Genomic DNA, 14,507 nt, shown 5'->3' with positions numbered 1-14,507 from the left:
AATAGACAGGGTAAAGGGACTATTCAGTATTCCTGCCCAGGAATCTGTTCCTTTCCAGCCACTAGGGTAATTCTATTACAGGGACAAAAGGGGAGGTGAGTGGGGAAGGATGACAACTCAAGCTTTCCATTCTGGTCTTAAACAAATGCAAATACCCTTAAACACTCACCCCCTTATTAAGCTTGTCTCTGCTATCCGCAGATAACCTGCTGCATTCAGGGAGCCACTTCAGCCTGCAACTTCCAAGAAGTAGGAATCTACTCATCAGTTAGCCCTATCTGTGCCTGATGTGCTAAAAGGCTATCAGAAAAAGCTGATAGGGCAAATGCAATAACACAAAACATTGTTATCAGTACCCAGGTCCCCAGTCACACCCTTCCCACATCTGCTGAAAATACTTTCACAACTCCTTGAAGCTGATGATCAAAAGGCCAGTGCACCCGTAGCCTAAACCATTCCTTAAAGCCAAAAAAGCAAAGCAGCAGGGGCAATCTAAGTCAGTGGCTTCTCTACATATCTTGTAAGTTTAGAGGCATCTGAAAAACACTGGAAAATAAGCTTACTGCTTTAAAGGGGCCCATGCCAAGCACCAAGGAACAAATGAATTTCAGCAGCATCATACAAAGCCAAATTTGGTCCCCAATTAAGAATACAAATGACAGCTTGGCACTTCAGGTCTTCCCTCACAGTGACAGATCAGCAAAACAGGGCATAGACTTTTTACCTTCCTGATCATATTAGTACCAACAGCAAAGCTGTATTAAATTTGAGACTTACAAAGTTACATGCACACACTCTGTGCAACAAGCTTCAGCCTCCTACATGGGTTGAGTCAACTAAGAGATAGATTTATTCTGTTAGACAGGAATTATTTAAAATAACTTTTCAAAATAAGACAAAAGAATCATGCAGGACCTTTAATGGGCTAGCTTTGAAAGAGGTCCTCAAAATGTTTGGTAGTGTTACATACTCAATAGGGTTCCACAAGAAAAGCACAATTTAACACAAATATCTATCCCGACTGTACAAGTTCTCAGAGGATGGTGTGGCTTTTACCAGTGTCTGAACATTTACACAAATGTGCATTTCTAACACAAACATACTTTGTTCTTTCAAGCCTGAATGCAATATGCTAGCTGAAACACCCATTGTTTGTAGAAGCTCTTCCCGAAGAAGATAAATACAATTTCACCCAAGTGAATGAGGTGACTGGATTTATGCCAGGAACTAGGACAAATGTTTTTTGATAATACCCAATCTAAGCCTCCCCTTCCTCAACAGATTAAAAACAGACACATATGAAAAATCCCACAGTATTCCCAATCCAAAATTCAGGGGTATTTTGCTCAAAATTTTTTTCCTTAGCCTGTCTTTGGAAGGCAATTCAGATCCATTCACTGGGTGCCACACTGACAATCTGGGCATAGTCAACTCAGTAATAACTGAAAGACTAGATATACCTTTACCTGGCCTTCTCTACTCCTGACAGGGAAAATTTATTTCAGTGTTTACGCTTCTAATATAACTGATAGTTACCGTTTTTACTTCAGAACAGCATACTTTTCCTCTAGCTTTTATACTGCTTTCTTTAGCTTTTTAAAGCTTACCTTTATAAATAAACTTTATCCTGATACAGCTGTGATGCAGACAGCAGCCTCATGTTCACCAAATTCCCCCCAATGTGTTTATTTTTCCTTTTGTCTCAAAACTAGAGTATGGGTGCTAAATTTCTACCATTTTCTGAATCATACTTCCAACGTAGTGACTATTAAGGGTGTTTTTTCCAAAGTTTTGCACAAAAAGCAATTTTTCTCCCTATTTTCTCAAGAATCTAACTTCAGAGGATTTTGGTTATTAAAAGAGAGTTATTTTCAGCTGTCAAAAGTCAAAACATCTAAGTGTTCATTTTACAAACTCCAAGCATGGTAATGTTTTCGAACACTATTCTTATGAGGAGACTGCTTTCTACTGACGAAAGCTACACTTCTCTTTGGGCTCACACAACACCTATTCTTAGAGCTCCTAAATATCAGCTACAAACTTTCCCCAAAACAGACAGGATGTCAGAGGCTGGTCCCAATACAAACCCATGTAGGGGCCACCCTGGAAGTAACCGAAAATCCTTAGATAGAAGAATTACAGTAGCTTTAAGTGGGTTGGGAGACACTGTCTCTTTGCCGCCTAAAGTGGTTTCTTCTAGACTACTGGGCGCTTGCCCCTTCAGAAAGTATCCAAGTTCATCGCTCTGTAGAACAGATGAGGAAAGGTTGTCAGCTAATGCTATTGCCACGTTAACAGCCTTTCTGAAGGGGAAAAGAAACAACCAGTTTCCCTCCAATCAAATCTTATTTGTTAGTGGAGAAAAAGAAGAACCAAGAATTATGTTTAAAGCATAAGATCGCATCGAGACAATTTTTAAGGGTTTGGTTTAGTTTGCCGAGTTTTTTCGAGCCACAGAAGAAGTGGTGGCACCTCCCGAAGGACCAGACACCGAACACCGCACAGAGAGGGAAAACGGCCTCGTTCCGCACTCCCCCCGTCCCCTTCCCGCAGAGGGCGGCTGAGCCCGGGGCCGGCGGGTCCGGAGCCGCGCTCCCGCAGCCGGGGCTGCGCGCACCCCGCGCCGGGACGCATGGGGAAGGACAGCTTGCCGTCACATCTCCGGGGGAAGGTTAATTACCTGTGGGCTCCTCACGGCAGCCTTTGCAGGAACAGAGCCCCATGGCAGGTGGCAGCGTCCCTCTCGGCCCCAGCCAGCCCGCTCCCTGCCAGGCGGGGCCGCCTCCAGCATCCCTGGCAGCGGGGCGGGCGGCCGGGCACGGGCTCCCGAGAGGCTACGCAGGGGCAGCGGCAGGTTGGTGCCCTGGAGCTCCCCGCCTTTGTCGCCCGTATTTCCAGCCGGCCTCGAGGCAGAACTCAGCGCTTCAAGGCTCCCTGCCCCTTAAAACGCACCGGCTTATTAATTATAGTCGCCCCTTTGAAGGGGTGAGAGCCACCGGAGCCTGCTTTACAGGAGAGGCTCTCAGATGGCCAGAGGGCAACAGAGAGTAAACGTAAACCTTCAGTGTGCATAAAAAAATACCAGAAAGACCATTTCACCTCTTGCAAAATTCTGTCAGGCACAGGACAGGGTCATATGGTATCCCCCCACAAGAGTAAACACTTCTCCATATATCTGAGTCTCCACAGAGATACTGAGTGTTGCAGGGACCTTGCATTCTTGCAAAGGTCAGCACTGCTCTAGCAATATTCAGAAGGCTTGTTTACACACTCACTTTTAATTGCATCAACCTAACTAAATCAACAGCCACAAAGACAAGATAAGAGTTTTGCTTTGGAATAAGGAAAGAACAACATCCCTACAACAGATGTTTGCTGGTTCTCTGATCACTATGGGCTTGTTTTCTAGACCCTGCAGCACTTCACTTAAGCCGGCAGGGACCCTGCTTATTGAAGCCCCACTGCCCAGGTGCAGCAATGCCCTAAGCACTGCATCAGAGTCACACAGTTTTTGTTATACACCAACTCACAGGCAAACTGGCTGCCTTTGCAAAGCTTGGATCAAATGTTAAGAGTTAGATGTCACAAAGAAGCAACTGAATGATATAAAATCTTTTCCAGGCTGGACACTGCAAAAAAATACACTCCTTAATAGCAGTGTGCAATGCACAAAAATTACAGTGTGCGTGGGAGGGGAGAAAGATACACAAATAAGAGGTTTGGGGGTGGGGGGAGTAACAGGGAGCTACATCTTTTAATACAGTTAAAATATCAGAAACAGCCTGAACCCAAGACCTGATGACAATCTGCAGCTTCTGCTCCCAGTACATATTCCAGCCTCTTGAGATTGAACTATAGTTCTTCAGAAAGGACTTCCAAAAGAAAAAATTAACAACCTAAAGGATAGACTTTACCAGGTCTCCCACCATAAAAAAAAACAAAAAAAACCAAACAAACAAAAAAAAAAACCTCAAAAAAGCAACAAAAAACAAACCAAAAAAACCACCAAAATAACCAAAAAACCCCAAAACAAACAAAAAAAAGCCCCAAACCAAAAATCCCCAAAAGAAACCAAAAAACCCCTACAATAATGTTCTAGAGAGAGGTCCTCCAGCAGAGTATTCTGCTGTTAACTGCACACTTGAGCAATCCCAGAGTATGAGCATTCATTAGTTAGCACAAAAAACCAAACAAAACCAAATCCCACACAGGACAGAGGATGGACAGGGCAGGAAAACTTTCTCACCACCACCAAACATACTAGAGGAAATTCAAGGTATTCCTGCAAGAGAACTGAAGGAAATCCAGTATTCTGGCTTTGCTGGTACCAACTTGCTCCTCTGGAATAGATGTGTGAGAATTCATCTCAGTTGTTTTGTTGAGCTTCTAAAATCATCAGACAGTGCCAATAGCTGACAGCTGCTTGGAAATCCATCTCTTGTGCAAAATGCTACCTTGCCCTTGTAAAGCAGCAGATACTTCCCTTTCTTCTTGGCTAGAGGGTGATCTAATCTCGGGGAAGAGGCACATAAACCACCTGCTTGAGGGGCTGGACAATCTCCTGGCAACACTCCTGCATTTCATTTACCTAAAGCAACTCCGGGCAGCCACCAGCAGGGTAAGTTTTCCAAGTTCTGGAAAAGCCAAAGTGTTTACTAATGGCACTGTCAGATCAGTGGTAGATAAAATGGATGGAGAAAGCACCCTGCTCTCCAGCTGTTCCAGCCTGGCAGCCAAGTCAGCTCCATGGGGAAAGGTGCTAGATGCTGTATCTCAGAGAATCCCCCAGACTACCTAGAAGTTACTGAAATTTGAGTATTTAAGAAGTTTTAGGACTATTATGTACATCACATGGGCAGATAGAGGCTGATGAGGGGTTAAGCACAGATGTCTGATACAGACAATCTGACCACTTCAACAAAGCATTTCAAGAATTTTTTTGTTTCTATTACTGAAACATTACAATTTTAAACTCTCATTACTTCCACAAAACATTTGGAAAACTGACAAAAAGTTTCTCTTACCTTTTGATTGTGTGACATTACCTAAAGGAATTAAATGGTACCAGATGAAAACAGCTGAGATTCATTTCCTGCAGTAACCATCACCATGTATTTAAAAGAACAATCTTCAGGGTGCATTCACTGCAAGAGGAAGGCTGAGCCTCTGATATCCTTACGATGTGGACATAGTGTGACATTACCCAAAAGCACCACTTATACAAAATGGAGCTAAAGAACACTCAGTCCTTCCCTCACTTTGGCTCTGGATGGCAAAAATTACAGTGAAGGTCAGCAGTAAAAAAAGCCAATATTGACAGCTTTCAGAAAGCCATCCAAAGCTTGCATATAAATGAACCACCCATGCTTTGAATTTCACAGCAAAATACAAATTTCGCCCAAAACAAAGCAGTTCTTCAACACTAGCTCATTAAGAAAAGATTCATTTAAGAAAGATCTTCCGTGTATTGGTGCCCTTGATATATATTTGTGTCAGTCTTGAATGTGAAAAAATGTGAAAAAAATACACTCAGAAAACACAAAACCCTTAAGGGAAGAAAATCATAGCTAAAGAGTTGTTCATTGAAAATTCAACCAAAGAAGTGAGAGTGAAAATGTGATTAAATAAAGAGCCCTAATCTCTAGTAAACTAAAATACTATAACCACTACCACCTCTTTTATAACCTGTAAATTCCATATAAATAATATAAACCAGGACATTCACGCTCTACATACCTTCAATGCACTTTGCAGATCATTTGTCATTTTAACTTCAGAGGGCACTCATTAAGTTTCCTAAAATTTAAGCCAATACGTGTCTGTTGTCAAACATACTGCTGGACAGAAGGAGCTAGCAGGGAATCAGGCCAGCAGAGTACATAAACACAAACCAGTAAGCTTTTTTTTTTTTTTTTTTTGAGGGGGAGAGGAGTGGTACAGTCAAAATTAAAACAAAACAAAAACATTTTGAGATAACTGAGCAATGTTTGGGAGATGCAGAAGTCAGATGTCTAGATCTGTCACCCCATGGGAAATTCAAGATTCTTTAATGTGTAAACCACACTTAGCTTCCCTTCTGAATGCAGTCAGGCCCAGGCAGATCACCTTAGCAGTCAGCTAATGAAGGTGAGAGTGCAGAACTGCCACTCAAATCTTTTGCCTAAATAAAGGCAACCCTAGAAACTCACATCCTAGACCCTAACATATAGATTGATTGCTACAGGTACAAGGTCTGACACAACCTGAAGTATTTGAAGGCTCAACACAAGATTAATATATTAAAGATAGCAAACCTGTCTGGGTCAAATAAAATTGAGATTTTATATATAATTTTTAATATTATAAAAAATGCATTTATATTTACACACAGCAAAAATTTCATGTAGGGATTAGCCTATTCTTGCAATAAGAAAGCTGAATATGCTTGCACTTTTCCAGCAACAAAACCCACTTACTCTGCAATGTGATTCTTTTGAGACTCATTTCTGTTAATACACATAAGTCAGTCTGGACAGCAAGAGCTCTTCAAGGTAGGATTTCTGTAAGTCTTAACAATGTGACCTTTTAGACCTATAGTTAACCATGCATGTCTTCTCTTTAAACAGTACACACCAACTTTAGACTACGGTTTATAAAATCAGGAGCCCAGAGTTCAATGTCTAAATCTGGATTTCAAATACTAAACCATTAGGCTGATCTTTCCAAAACTCCAAGTACTTAACAGATCCCTGTAAAATCCACTGGTGCAGACTGAGTGTCCTAAGATTTTCTGAGTAACTTGTCTACTTTGCACTTTTTTTTTTTTCCCTCCAGCCACAGCTCACAGCTTCACCATCTGAAATTCTTGATTTGAAGTTTACATTCCCTCCCATTTCTTAAGAAATGCAGTAGTGTACTGGCTGCCACTGAAAAGAAAAGTCAGCTGCTAATCACTGCTGTGTGAATAATGAACTTTGATATTTCTTAACAATGATAAATATCTGGAAGCCAGAGGTAAAGATTTCAGTTTTAGTTAAGCCAACCACTTATTGTCTGAGGGGAAAAAAACTCCAACCAAGTATATTTTAAAAAACTGCAGGATGGCAGAGGAATATGTTATTGTAGTTCAATGATTCATTCCAGGTATGACAGAGTACTAGTGGCTGAAGGTATTTATTAATCATTCCTTTACTAGGAAGTAAATGGTTTTTGTGATTCCCAACCACGTCAGAGTTACATCTCTAGAGCTGGACAAGCATTCATTTTGGAAGCTTTTCTAGACACCAGGCAAGGATTACAGAGCTTTGGGGTTTTTCCCCACCATTCCCTCCTCCACAGAAGGCACAAACTTGTCTGAAGAACACAAACACTAGCACCACCTTGCCTCATTACTGTTAAAGAGGTGCACTGGGCTTCATAGAGAATGGGCCTAAGCCAGTGAGTATGAAATGTGCACTCGTGAAAAGCTCACAATTTATACTAATATCCATGCTCAAAATTCAGAGGAATATGTCAGAATTTTCAAGCTTGGCCAGTAAAAGCTTGTTTTGTCTGTTCTGTAAAATTATTTATTCTATGATCTTCTCCATATCAATCAAATAATCCGTAAGTTAGGGCAAATTAGACAGTCTTTACAAGAAAACTTAGAGTCTTTGTAAAATGAAAAGTTTACTTTCTAATTGAAGTCAGATTCAGCATGGATTATTCCCATGATTTCCAAAATACATGGTGAAACAAGTAGAAGTGGCTTGCCAGGCTACAGTGGGAACACCCTATGACTCTCCACAGATTTCCCAATAGCCATTGGACTCAGAAGAAAGAAAAGACTATTCAGGCAATGCAATAACACAGGTAGAAAATACATTACAACCAGTCTTAGTTCATATAATCTCTAACTCCCTTAAAGACCTACTACCTTTCCTATAAGAGCCTGAAACTACAAAGTGAATTTTCTAGTCTAGTATTTATTAATAAAGTGACATGCTACTTCCCCTAAGGCTTCTTTCCTGTGAGAGCTGAGCAATGTAAACCATCCTCACCCTTTCAAACCCCAGTCTTCATCATCCCCTGCCCTCCAAATACACACTTCTAGTATGTTTAATATAAACCACAAAGGAAATGTTTTTGAAAACTCCAGTTCTCTGGGCTTCTAAGACTCTGAAAAATAAACTGCTGAGAGAAGAATTAGACCTTCATCGTTTAAAGGAACAATTTATAGTTCATCTATTCTTCACAGAAGACATTAGCACAGAAAACAAGAGTTCAGTGGAGATATATCACTAGACGGTGTGAGAGGTAGGTTCAGCATGAAAGGACACATTCTGTATTCACAGGCTGCCCTGTCCCAAGTGCATTCCCATTAACCAGGCTAGGCTAAGTTTATAATGGAGCACAGCTCCGTTAAGAAAAGCCTCATGGGCTAAAAAAAAAGAAAGGATCAAAAGTTACCTGTCAGGAATAACATTTTAAAACATCGGGCCTTGTCCTATTAAAGAATTTCTAGTCCAGAAAGAGTCAAAAGATAGAGTTCATAAAAAGTCCTTCTGATTTGACGAAGTCCATTGCTTTCTCTTCTCCCTCCAGTCACTAATTCCAAGAGAAATTCAGTCATACCATCTGACACTCCTATGACAGTAGTTTTCACTGGCATTTGGACATTTTTTCATATTAATGGCCATACTTTAGGAGATTCACAGGTGTCTACCTTCTTTTTTTCCCCTTCAAATAATGACTCTGCAGCCTAAAGCACTTGTGAAGTGCAAAAAGGAACTCCATGAATTCTCATAAACTCCAAAAATTGAAGAATTTTAGGTGCAAGCATCAACAAATGAAGAAAGCTTGGTTAGAAATTCCAATACAGCTTTAGCCACACTATGCTAGAGAGTACATTCCCAGGTTTTCGCTTTGCAGGCATTAGCAAGCTCTTGGGGCTCTGGGGCTGAAGTACTGAGGGAACATGAAAAAAATCCTTGAATAGTCAAGCCTTACACACGGACAAAGTCCCTTTATAACCAGTCTTTTGCACCTGGCTGTGGTAAAGCTGACATTGTTACTGTTCCATTTTTGTTGGTAGACAGGCAGCATTGACTGGAGTGCTAGCACAGCTCTCAGCAGCAGGTAGGCACACTGGCTGACATCAGCAATTCCTACCTGGCACTGCCATGGATCCATAGCTGCTCTTGTACAGTTCACACCAGTTTAGAGCCCAAAGGGGAAGGTCAGCTAAACACATAGATTATAAGAAGTGGTTTTACTGCAAACACCTGAAGGCATCTTGCTGCCCAAAGCACTTTAAACTGCTGTAAAAAGAACCCTTTCCTAAGAGATTCCACCATACAGAGAGCAAACAGCCTACTATTAATGTATGCAAGCTTTTGCACTTACTAACTTCAAAGAATCCTTGCTTCTAGAAGAGAGGGGAGGATCTGCTTTGGCTCACAGAGAGACAACTCTTCACTAACTGCAGAACTTAGAGCTAATGGCAAAAAGGCCTGAGCTTGATAAAAAAATATCTGGACTCCTATAACCTAGGATGTCTTTGTTGAAGGTGATTAAGAAATAACTCCTTATGGGTAGCTTAATGCTTTCATTGAAGTTACCAAGACCAAAGCAGAACCCTGTGCTGATGTTGGCATTACAACCAAAGGCAAAACTGTGCTTTCCAAGAGGAAACACCGGTAACTTCTAAACACTGCTAAGGGAGAACACTGAATTTATTCTCACTGGTCCTCCCCAATCCTTATGCATCTCCTTCTGTAAGACAGACACCCTACAGGTCCGCAGCCATAATTATGACACCTTCTACAGACCTCCACCAGCTTCAGAACAGGGGCTAAGGCAATAATATTTCCCATACCAAGCATGATCATAAGCATAACATTTCCATTTGTACTAACTTCCTCTATTCTCTGCTGCAATGTGTTTGGGTCACAGAGCTAACTAAAGGTAGGATGTCTACTTTCATATTCTAGAGTATTAACAACACATGACACACGTTACCTGTGTCCAAGACCTATAAAGGACACAGGGACAGAAACAGGTTGGTCTGTCCACTCAAAGTAGACCAGATGAAACTTAATCTGGAAAATATCTTCTGCTGAACCATTCCAGAAGGCATAATTTTGACTTTCTGATTCATATACAAACCACATTCGGTAAAAGCAGAGCCTTTATGGCCTCTGTGGAGCATAAGGATTCTCACACAATAGTGATCTTTGCAGACACTTCTCTTTGTGTTAATAAAGGTGATCTTTCTCCTCATTACACTATTATGCCAGCAGAGGCTTTCTGTTTGACACAATTATTCTGGGACAGAATTACTGATGTAGACAAGGGTCTTCATCTCTCAAGTTAGCAGCTGCCAGAGTGCTTATAAATTCTCATAGTAAAATACACAACCCAAAATTCAGGGAAGCACTACAGTTTGCACAATTACCCTTCAATGCAAATAACATATGGTCAGTTGTAACAGTCCTTCCCTATTGCCTTACACACATTCCCTTTTAACACTGTATACTTTTGATTTCATAGCCCTTTTCTTCATTATCTCAAATTCCTCCTGCTCCTTCCCCCAAGTTTTCATCACTGTCTGACAGTTGGTGATTAAAAACAAATCCCAGAACTAATAACAGTGCTTTACCAGTCCAAGATGATACATAGCATCTTTGATACCACATGGAAACATGGAGATCAACATCTTAAGTGGACTTCACTTAGATGAGCCAGGGGCTCTGGCTGAGATTCAAAGGCAGACTTTGAAAGAATGTGTCTTTAAAGGCCTGTACACCTGCTAGAACAGACAGAAGACACAAACTTTGAGAAAGTAAACATTTAGAGTCTGTCAAAACAAAAACTCTATAATTATGAATGACCTGAACTTTGGCTGCCTAATGGAAGAAATCCTTCATTTCAATTAGAGTGCTTGCAAAAAGTTAGGAGTATTAAGCTCATGAGAATGCACTACACTATACAATACAGACAGTAGTCCTGATCCCAGCTGCCTCACTGCCTTTAGAGAACAGTACCTTGAGCAGAGCCCCTGCAACGAGTACTGGAGAGACACTGGGAAGCTTATAATGAACTTCCACAAAAAAACCCAAAACGCTCTGGGTGTTCTTGAGCTGAGTGTAAGGCTTAAGTGTTACACTATGGGCAATATATCCTTGTCATATTTCCTCCTCCCTACGAAGTTCAGAAAGCCCAACGCAAGCTGGTTCTCACTGGTAGCACACTAGTTATACCTAAAGCATTTGAGACAAATACAGAGAGGGTTTTGCCTGGGAACCCTCCCTCACAGGTGTCTGGCAGTGAGCCAGCTGTCACTTCAAACTGGCACTAGTGCATTCATAAACACCCCAGATAGCAGTTTCTCAATTATATACTCTTTTGGATCCTGGACCAGCACAATATCAGGAGTGCCACCCTTTCCCCCATACACTTTTTGTGGGCCTTGTGTGTTTTAGTTTTCTCACCTTTGCTTCCCCAAATGACTTCCACATGGTATTTCCAAGTCAGTGTATTCTACTGAGAAGGTACAGTGCTAACAGGTACCTCAAAAGCATGAGTGGTGCTGTCTTGCAGGATTGTCAGTATCACAGAACAGAATCACAGAATCATTAGGGTTAGAAAAAACCTCCAAGATCAAGTCCAGTCTTTGACTGAACATCACCACGTCAACTAAACCATAGCATTAAGTGCCATATCCAGTCTTTTTTCGACCACTTCCAGGGATAGTGACTTCACCACCTCCCTGGGCAGCCTGTTCCAGTGCTTGACAACCCTTTCAGTGAAGAAATTCTTCCTCATGTCTGCCCTGAAACTCCCCTGGCACAGCTTGAGGCCTTTTCCTCTACTGCTAGAATTTGGTGTGTGCTGTGACATCACCGTACATCATGTATCTTATTTTACTTCATCCTGCTGACCTACTAGAGTACTTTATCAGCCTCAGGGATCCCAGACACTGCATAAATCTTGTGGAGAATTCACCCATTGTTATTGCAAATGGGAACACAGCTGTTTCTGGGGCTGAAAAAAGCTTAACCCATCAGAGCAGTAACAGAGCACACAAGCTGCAAAACATCACAGAAGACTTGATTCCTGACAAACTAGCAAGAAATATGGAGATGGTACAACATAATTGATCATGTTGACAGTTTGATAAGCATATCTCTATGTAACAAAGCTGTACTTGCACCAGAATACTTAAAAAAAAAAAACCTCTCTACTGAATACACATGCCTTAGGACTTCAGTGTATTATCCTCAAGGCAGAATATTCAATAGCAGAACTCACTCTGGAAGGTCTCAGCAGGAAGTATTCAAAAACTTACCTCATTTGCACTGAAAAATCAACCTGAGGGGATCAAATGATACCTTGCACCTTTCAGCTACAATGTGCCACCACACTACAAAGCCATATTACTATACCCAAAGGACAACCTATATAAACTGCTGTATTTGTCTCTTAGGAATACAATGGATTAAAGAAGACTGCTCAAAACCAGTCAGAGGTTACATTTTAATGATCTGCACTAGCAGAAAGCCCTATTCACAAAACTTCTTAAGTCACATGCTCCTTTCACAGCAGGCCTTACGATATTGCAATTGAAGTTTTAAAAACCTCCATTCTTGTTGAAAGCCAACACGTACATTAAAGACAGCTAGGTGCAACTGATCAGAGATCAAATGCAGAACTTCTCCTGGAATACAAATCCCAGGACAGCAGAACACACGTATGCTGTCACAGCCCGTTTCCAGTCCTACTTTCAACTGCCCAGGGCCCAAGAGCACTGAGGGATGGAGACAGCACAACCCGAAGTAGGATCAAACACTTCTAATAAAACAAAGGCAGAATCTTGTTTATTTCATGAAGCAGGATCATTACCTGCCAAATGCAAACATAAGCCTTGAGCATTGCATATGCTAGGGGAAAAAAGAAAACAAAGCAAAAAGCAATTTACAGGCTGCAGGTGCCTCCTGATGCCCTTCAAGATGTTTTAAACTGATAACATAAGGTGAGCCAAAACATTCTTAACTATCAGAGAGCCTCATAGCCCTCAGGGGAAAAGAGGAGCCTAACAACCTTTCTGCACAAAACTCTGGATTCAGTCCGAAGACCTTCGCCTGCAATGAGTCATCACCTTAAGTAGGCAGAAGTGGATTGGTCAAGCTGCAGGGATACAGTGTTGGGCTGAACATAACACTGTGGAAATCAGTAAGGTTACATGAATTGAGAACAAAGTTCAGTCCTTTTTTCCATGTTCTCTTTTCATAAGAATTCAGTGACATGGTACAGTCAAGCATTCAGGGAAAGCAGAAAATCAGTAAGCAGAGAAGCCTTGCTTACTGAAGATTTGTGCTGCTAGTATGTATCTGCATGAGGGAAATGAGGGCCTCCATTAATTAAGAGTTCATCAACTTGAATCCATTTGTAAAACAAGCCTAGAAATACTGGCAGCTGACTGATACCTCTGTTGACACTAAAGGAAGTTATCAAGGTTTGGACAGGCCACAAAAGCTATTTTTTCAGTTCAATAAAATAGTATCAGTAGAATTAGGAAAAGAATAAACCCAACGAAGGCAATTAGTACTTTTTGGAAAATGTCAATTCATTAAAATTGCAAAATTTTGAAGATACATATTTTGAAAAATAAGTTTATCAGGCTCAGAATGGGAGAAGAGGAAAACAGTCTGACAGATGTCACTAAATAGTCCATAAGCCCTGGGTCAGTATGTTAATCTGAAACAGTGGACACCAATGCCCAAGTTGCTTCCCCACACAGTCATTACTGTATGTGTTTATACAGAACATGTTCTGCTCTTACATAACAATTTTAAGACCAAAACAAGATTTAAAGAGGTAAAAAATTTGAACTTGAATGTTTTCAAAGACTTGATTTTAGCATGTGTGACAGCAGCTGTATATTGTGAATACATGGGGTGTGTTCAATATAGAATATTACAGAACCACAGAATATTCTGAGTTGGAAGGGACCCACAGGGATCATCGAGTTCAACTCTTAAGGGAATAACCCATACGGGCATCGAGCCCACAACCCTGGCACCATTAGCACCACGCTCTAACCAACTGAGCAGATGTGCAGAATTTTATTCAACACTGTATTCTGCCTACAGAGCACAGTATTGGCTTCGCAGGCTGGACAAAAACTAGGGGACTCTTGCTTGCTGATTTGCGTTGAGGAGACACGAACAAAACAGAGTAGGTAGTTTTCCTCTGAGAGGATGAACTAACACTCCAGTGATTGAAGACGTGCCACCACTGACAGCAAGAGACCAAGTAGAAGCTGGAAACAACCAGCACCATCTAGTGCTCAGGAGAGACGGAGCAGGAAGAACAGACAGAAGAACGCACCAACTATTTTCAGGCACAGCAGTTGAGGAGACACACTTTCAAGGAGACTGAAACTGCACTTGAACACTAAAAGAGACTCTGCAGCAGGGAAAAGGCAAGCAGATGTACCTGTCATCATCTTAGTGCTTAAAGGACTTCAATGCAAGCTATAAGGTAAT

The 14,507-nt window shown here is 41.3% G+C and overlaps 1 protein-coding gene across 4 annotated transcripts in view; it reads right to left on the bottom strand.

Moving 5' to 3' along the window:
• The window catches only part of ARHGAP22 (Rho GTPase activating protein 22), a 131,624-nt gene that overhangs the window by 91,884 nt on the left and 25,233 nt on the right, over positions 1-14,507 (bottom strand). Inside the window, exon 1 of one of the 4 annotated variants that reach the window (XM_048311901.1) lies at positions 2,681-2,814. The exons of the other annotated variants lie outside the window; for them this stretch is intronic. Coding sequence (XP_048167858.1) covers positions 2,681-2,723 — 43 coding nt within the window. The 5' untranslated portion in view covers positions 2,724-2,814. Of the gene's footprint in view, positions 1-2,680; positions 2,815-14,507 lie in introns of those variants that run through there. 4 annotated transcript variants of the gene reach the window in all.

This window comes from Corvus hawaiiensis, chromosome 8 (genome assembly GCF_020740725.1).
Source record: "Corvus hawaiiensis isolate bCorHaw1 chromosome 8, bCorHaw1.pri.cur, whole genome shotgun sequence".
Taxonomy (NCBI): Eukaryota; Metazoa; Chordata; class Aves; order Passeriformes; family Corvidae; genus Corvus; species Corvus hawaiiensis.
This window is presented reverse-complemented; position numbering and strand designations above follow the sequence as displayed.